This window comes from Triticum dicoccoides, chromosome 6A (genome assembly GCF_002162155.2).
Source record: "Triticum dicoccoides isolate Atlit2015 ecotype Zavitan chromosome 6A, WEW_v2.0, whole genome shotgun sequence".
Classification (NCBI taxonomy): Eukaryota; Viridiplantae; Streptophyta; class Magnoliopsida; order Poales; family Poaceae; genus Triticum; species Triticum dicoccoides.
In genome coordinates this window covers 632,255,158-632,262,562 of record NC_041390.1, presented here as the reverse complement: position 1 = coordinate 632,262,562, position 7,405 = coordinate 632,255,158, and the positions used below count along the sequence as shown (strand labels likewise).

General features: G+C 46.2%; 1 protein-coding gene across 1 annotated transcript; it reads left to right on the top strand.

Annotated features, from left to right (window-relative positions):
• Nucleotides 1-871: 871 nt before the first annotated feature.
• On the top strand, nucleotides 872-4,974 carry LOC119314840 (protein SAWADEE HOMEODOMAIN HOMOLOG 2-like). The gene is made up of 8 exons (XM_037589525.1): nucleotides 872-926; nucleotides 1,047-1,243; nucleotides 1,320-1,476; nucleotides 1,634-1,697; nucleotides 1,897-1,948; nucleotides 2,440-2,583; nucleotides 3,792-3,911; nucleotides 4,478-4,974. The coding sequence occupies exons 2-8, from the start codon at nucleotides 1,076-1,078 to the stop codon at nucleotides 4,796-4,798; spliced, it is 1,026 nt and encodes a 341-aa protein (XP_037445422.1). The 5' UTR covers nucleotides 872-926; nucleotides 1,047-1,075; the 3' UTR covers nucleotides 4,799-4,974.
• Nucleotides 4,975-7,405: the final 2,431 nt, after the last annotated feature.

The following is a 7,405-nucleotide window of genomic DNA, read 5'->3' as shown; positions in this document are numbered from 1 at the left end:
AGGCGACGCTAAAACTGCCGGCATGAAGGCCACGAGAGCGACTGGCGGCTTGAGCCTTGGCCGCGGGAGGGACCCCTTCCTAGGAGGGGCCCGCACAGCGTCTCCCGGAGGTTGGCCAGCAAAGGCCCAGCATCGACACGCTCTGACATGATCTGTCATAGTCAACTGAACCTTAACTTACCCTACTGGAAGATGACATCGGAGGCACCGTAACACGAAGGCACCGAAGGGAGGCCAATGTCCTCCCATAATTCTTGCACTAGTTCCTCGTTAGTCTTCATCTTTCTCGGCTGCACCGTAGATGAGGGGCCATCATCCTCAGCATGCTCGTCGCCGGAGAGGACTACATTTGCGGCGTGCACAACTGCTCTGTGCTGAACAACATGCACCTTATCCCCATCACAGACGGCCAACGTTTTGAACCTGGAATTAGATCCTCGTAATCTCGTGGCTGGTGCGGTGGCCTACACGCACATTGCAATCCACGAGCACTATCGTGTCGCCGGCCATGATCCTCTCTCCGTGCCGCAGATGGTGACCATCCTCGATCTTGCGGTCGCCGTTCCAAGGGAAGAAAAAGTGAAAGGGAGATGGTGGTACAGGGTGCCGGGACGACATGGCAAACTGCCATCACCACTTCAGCGGCGGGGAGAGTGGGAGAGCGTCCGAGCCTTGTGGTCACAGCAGTGTTTCTTGTCTTTGTCTTTGGCAATATTTGTCCTGAAACATGCGCAACTACACCAGTAGGACGTAGTACATCCAAAAGGTGGGCCTACTGTCCACGTTGGCCACGATTGCGCGTGAGGAGCACCAAAAGGGGGGGTGTCGGCCGCGTGAGTTTGGATCTCAACAAGGAAGAAAAGGCCGACAGAGATCGATTCGAGAGGCATACTGTCACAGACACAGGAGTAGCACACACAGATCTGGTAAGGTACTCCTCCCTTCCTCCGGTCCAATCTGTTCTCCATCTCCAGTCTTGTAATGCTTCCTCAAATCGAATCTGCTGTGGTGTGCTGATCTCACCTCACCGGCGGGGGTACACGCAGGCGCGGCAACGAGGGGCGGAGAAGTTAGGATGACGGGGAGAATCCGGTTCACCCACGCGGAGGTCGCCAAGATGTTGGAGGTCCTCCGTGACCTCAACGCCATGCCCAAGCGTCCCATCATCCAGGGACTCACCGACGACTTCAACGCCTCCCCGGACCGCTCCGGCGACGGCCAGGTCCCCGTCCAGTACAGTCAGGTACGTTGCCCAAGATACAGTACAAGCAAGTCAGCCCTATTTTCTAATTCCGATCTGATGATCTGCGTCGGCGCAGGTGCACACCTGGTTCCAGAACCGGAGGTACACGCAGAAACGGAGGGGTGAGCGGCCGCCGGCACAAGGGAAGATGCTGCCCACGGGGGCTGAGGCACAGCACCCAGCTTCCTACAGGGTTCAGTCCTCTTGCCCTTCCAACTCCGAATCACAGTCAGGTGCTGCACTGTTCATTCCCTTTTATTGAGAATTGCAGGCTACATGGCACGATTTTATTGTTTCTTGTTTCCAAGACTTCTAACTTGTTGTAACCGACCGAACACATACCATGTATCATGTCGATTATGGATTATTGATACTGTCGTTGCCAATCAGGGAATGCCTCTTCGGATTGTGGCCTGGTCCAGCTTGAAGCAAAGTCACCAACAAATGGTGCATGGTATGCAGCAGATATACATATTTCTTGCTTTCTTTCTTCTTTTGTGCCGATCGATGTCACATTTGGTCCATTTTTGGGTAGGTCATTTAATTTTTATCATGAGTGTGGGTGGGTCTGTTAGGTGTGTCGGTGTGCGGTGGGCGGTTTACTTGCATCAACCATTCTATTTTACATGCATGACCAATCTTTGTTGTTACAGGTTCGATGTTGCTGCCATCCTGTCCTACAGATTTTCTGAAACTGGGGACCAGGTAAATTCATTTCCTAGATCTGAATTCTAGAAACAGGGGAACTTTTTATAAAACAAGTAATAGTAGCATTGTTTCAGAAATCACTTTGCATCCTTGTAGATGTAGTCTTTAGTGTATGTAGCAACCATGGAAGGCAAACATGTTTGACGGGCACAAACCCGTCGGGTCCTAAGTGAACATGTGATTCTTGTTGTGCAAGTGGACGTGGCCTTGTGATTCGACTTGAGTATGGGTTGACAAGAGATGTACGTAGAGAAATAAAGAGAAGCAGATAGGTTGATCTTGCTGCCGACATGCCAAAGATTACTGCCAAGACAAGTTTAGGGTGATTTGCGCCTCTTTTCGCAGTTGAGAGTGAAAACTAGGCTCGCTCATTTTCTGAGAATTATATAATGCTCATGTGCTGTATTGTTTAATCTCTCTCCACAGCGGGTTCACTACCTGTGCATTATGCCAACTGTGCTTACACTAATTTATTTTTTCTGTTTCAGGAAATACAAGTTTGGTTTTCTGGATTTGGGGCTGAGGAGGAAGAATGGATTAATGTTTGTAAATCTGTGAGACTGCGTTCTCTCCCATGTATAGACACAGAATGTGTTGGTGTGCTTCCTGGGGATCTTATTCTTTGTTATCAGGTAGTCATCTTAAACGACTTCTCTTAACCTGACTTAGCAAGTTTGCATGGCACAACTGATAATTCATGTCTTCATGAAGCTTTAATTTATCCTTCTGGATTACTAAGCCGGTGTATTTTAGCCACAGAATATTTATGTAATTCCTGGCAGGCGGTTACAGTCTGGCTTTTTTATGCGCTTGAAAAATATGTACATAAACTTACGATTCAACCATTATTTTATTTTTGTTACTTGTTCGCCTGTGAAAGCGTGTTGGGTATGTTGGTCGGGTCTCACCTGCGAAAAGTGCGGAGCCTTCTGAACTGTGGTGCACATGACCAACAGAATTTTGTTGCTTACTTAGCCAAATCATTTATTTGGTCTGTTTTGAAGAGATGTAATTGAATTTATATTTCAACTCTGTTGACACTCAAGGTTCTTCAATTCATAGGCTCTATTCCTTGTTTGTCTAGACTTTAAAAGTAGTGCTAAAGAATTGTGCTTGCCAATAATTATTAAATCCCGTTTTTAATCCTCATGAATTGTATATTCTGCTTCAGCATGCATCTTATATGCTATATACAGCATGGTAGTTGAAGTAAATAGGACATTTAATTAAGTACAACATATGTTTCCTGTCACTATCCATATCTTGGTAATCATATTTCATATAATAGAATTTTACTGTGATGCCACTTGGTCAAACTGGCAGCACTGATTTGACCATTTATTAGTCGTGTCCATGACCAAATGACTGTAAAATCACCACATTTTATTAAAATATCATACTTTTGAGTACTAGAATTAATTTTTAATCTAAAATTGGGTGTGAATTTATTCTATGAATATTATTGTTACTTTATCATTAAAGTGAGCGCTGAAAAGCTTTTTTTTCCTTTTTAAATTGATAAATTGGATAGTCCAACTTTCATCAAATAAGTCTGCCTAATAAATACTAATGTTGGAGTGTAGAGATTAATTTTGCATGAATTTACTTCTAGTTCAAGACAATATCATACTCAAATTGGAGGATTATAGAGAGCCGGAGTAAGGAGTTTTGGTCACTGGGTGTAAGTAACATTGTGAACTAAAGTCCCGTAAAAGAAAATTCTGAAGGAAAGTTGAACAAAGGGCCAAACTATGTGAGTTAGTTGTCTTGTAATGTGATGTTATTACTTATTTTAGTTGATTTCTCACAAGAATAAACATTTCTGTGCTGAATTGAACAGGTAAGAAAAGAGCAGGCCCTCTATTTTGATGCTCATGTTCTTGAAGTAGAAAGGCGCACACATGATTTAAGGGGTTGCCGCTGCAGTTTTCTTGTTCGTTATGATCATGATCACTCCGAGGTAACTCTCCTTGTCTCTAACACTGTTGAGTGTGCATGCATTTATTCTGGTTACCGTGTTACACCATTGTTGGATGTCATAATTGGGGCTAGGGTTGTTTGCCTGCACATAGAGTTATATTTTGGGACTTCATCCTGGACTCGAGAAAGAACTTGATGACAACTACTACCCGAGCTGCCAAATCAGAGCTGGTTTTCTTCTTCATAACATGCATGGACATCCATACATGAGTAGCTCACCATGGTCCTTTGTAGACCCATTAAACCCATCCTAGTTTTTGAAGGAAACCAAACTTACTTTGGCATTTCCTTGAGATTTCATTTCCAATCTGCAATTTCTTTGGAAACCATACAATATAAATCTGAATGTTCAAGGAAGATAGATGGGGAAGAATAACAGTGCAGAATACTACGATTTTTTGTTCTCAGCCAATTATCTTACCATGTAGTCAAGTAAAATGGAAAGCGCAGAGTGATGAGTTTAGCTTGTTTCTATGATGTTTACCATGATTAAATATATTTTTGGAAAAGTTGTCCCTTGATTTTTCATTTATTTTCACGTGACAGGAGATGGTTCCACTGAGGAAAGTATGTCGTCGACCATCTGCTGATGTTAAGATTGATATTGTAATTGATGATAGCCTAGCTGAGCCGAAAGCTCAAAAGTCACACAAGAGGATGGATACGAACCCTGATGAGGTCACCGTGGTTCCTGGCCCACCAAATCAAGGAGGGCGATCCGACAAGCTGGCTGCTCCCTTACTTATCACGCCTGATAGCACCCACAGAGATTCAGTAGCAGATGAGCAGATGGGGGATATCGAGGCTGCTCCAAAAGGTGAAGCTACAAGCAAAGCACATGGTGACAAGATGAACGTCGGAGCGTAGTTGTTTCGCTTCCCTGTGCATTTCTTTCTGAAATTTTAGTACAAAAATGTTGGTCTATGAACCTCCAACAAGGAAGGATGGTTGCCCGGTAACTATAGTGTGCTGATGTTGACTTGATTGGTGTTGTGGTGTACTTCCAAAATCTGTTGGCTTTGGTATCTATATCTATATAACTATGTCATGTGACAACATGTTGTTTTGTGGTCGTGGTGTATTTTATCTGTCCGTTAAGGTCTAGACAGGCACAATTTGTAAAACAAAGAACGCGCACACACACCAGAGGATTTCTTGCAGATTGTGTTCACGCATCTTCATTTATGGTACATAACTCTTTTTTCAGAACATTTACAGTACATAAATTAAACACCAAAGGTTGACCTACATAAAGCGATATGTTGCGTTGACCTTATGACCAATACATGGCATCTAGGGAAAGACAAGTCATGGTCGCTCGGGCTAGGCTGTTGAGACTATTCGTGGGCTAGGTGCAGTTAAGTCGACCATGATGTGACCCCTTTCGGTAAATCGTCAATCCCAATATGGTAAATCACTTGCTACAAACAGGGTGAATCGGTGCAAGTAAGCTCGGCACCATAGTATACGCCACAACCACCTAATGACTCGGCTGGTGAATGACCCAGTGATGAGGCACACTTGATGGCCTGAGTGAAATGAAAGTGTGTATAGGTGAATTCGGTGCATGTGTTACTTTGAAGAGGAGTTGTTTGAGCTGATGGCGCACAGTGAGCACATCACGGTGATTGGTGATATCATACCAATTCTCGTCTAGCTGGCTGAGCCCGAGAACGCTGATCTGTAGAACCACGATGAAGAATGCATCCATGCGTCGGGTTTTCTCCCCTATCGATGGCAAAGACGACAGTCCCACGGCTGTGGATCTCGACAAGTGATCCGTCTGTGAACCGTAGCTTGAAGAACGCGTCGGCCGATCTAGTCATGTGGTTTGTCGCGCTTTTGTCGAGGAAGTACACCTCGCATCGGTTTTCGCCATTATGTGTGGGCATGATCATCACCTTCTCCAAATTGAGGAAAACGTGGCCACCCATGTGCGTCGGTGGTCGGACCATGCTCGCGGTTTCGACTGAGCTCGAGTTCCCGACCTAGGAGCTAGTAAAAAAAGACGTCGAGTCCTCCTTGACTGACTCGATGCTGGCCATCACCAAACCTAGTCCCTCATCTTCCTCAGTCTGTATGAGACCGCCTCGTAACGTTGCTTCTTGCAACACTCGCAGGCCTAGTGGTCCTTATTGTCGAAATACTAACATATGTTCCAGTCTTCACTGTTTTCGGAGCGGTGCTAGTCCGCCCTATTGTTGGGTTTGTCCTAGCTTTTGCACACGGTTTCCACTGTCTCGGCGCCTGCGGCCACGACCACCACCTTTGCTTGAGGCTCGGCCGCCACGCAACTGCCTCTTCTTCGCCTTCCACTCCTTCTAAGTGCGAATTAGACATCCGCCACTAGGGCTTTCCCTACTGTCATCCATACGGTCCTCAACTACCCGGAGCTTCCCGTAAGCTCCTCGGTGGAGATCAAGCACAAATCAACCAGTCTCGATGAAGATTGCCACTTGCACAAAACTAGAAGAGACAATGTAAAGAAATTTTTGGACTATCTTGGTCGTCGACGTCGTTGTCGAGGGAGCCGAGCGAGGTGGCGAGGCTGGTGATCCTCATAACGATAGCCATCGACTCGCTCGGCGTCCTTGATCTCCGCCCACAACATACACGCAATCGCTGCCAAGGTGCTGGGTTTTTAAGAAAGTGCATGCCTCCTTGATGTTGACCATCCACGCGAGCATGTTGTGCATCTCCGCGGGAAGCACGGGGGCGAGGGGCGAGTGGTGAGGGGGAGGGGGCGAGGGGGCGAGGGGGGTGGAGCGGACCAGCACGGCCCATGCATGTCTATCTTTTCTCTACGGAAGACGGTGTTATCCTTAATGGGGTTCCGTAGACATGGCCCTTCAGGTTCACTTTGATCACCAGTGCCCAACCACAATAGTTGGTGCGGGTGAGCATCGGGAAGGAGAGGTTGGTGCCGCTACCAGCACCGGTCTCGTGCACGATCTCCCTTACTATGATCTGAGCACCCAAACCGCGGCATGTCCTAATGCGCCCGCGGCTCTGAGAGCAATGTTGCTCGTACCCTGGCGGCATCTTGGAAACGCCAAACATTAACGCTTCCGTGGTGGTATCTTGGAGCCACTGGAGGCTAACCGTTGTTGTCCTCCTCCGCTTGACATGGTCGCTTGAATAAGGCTTTGATGCCAATTGTTAAACGCAACTACTACTCTCAGGTCCCAAACTATGAGGGCTCAGGAGCACTTTCAATAGTTGGCTCGGCGTGTGCTACTACTCGAAGCTCAACTGATCGAAGCCGAATGCTTTCTCTCATGTATTTGTTTGGGTAAGATGAATAAATATTAGTCCTTTACAAGCACAAATAAACCGCTCAATGAGGCCGATGACCACATTGCTTATGTGATGTTCTATATGACATCATAGCTGACCTCATGCCCTAGGATAACATCATGGATGACCTCACTATTTTAGACATGGTTTAATCCTACACTAACCATATGCCTAACA

Coding starts and splice junctions, on each gene's coding strand:
- LOC119314840 (XM_037589525.1), top strand. CDS start 1,076: ATGACGGGGAGAATCCGGTTCACCCACGCGGAGGTCGCCAAGATGTTG. Junction 1,949..2,439: donor TTTCTGAAACTGGGGACCAG/GTAAATTCATTT, acceptor TTTCTGTTTCAG/GAAATACAAGTTTGGTTTTC. Junction 3,912..4,477: donor ATGATCATGATCACTCCGAG/GTAACTCTCCTT, acceptor TTCACGTGACAG/GAGATGGTTCCACTGAGGAA.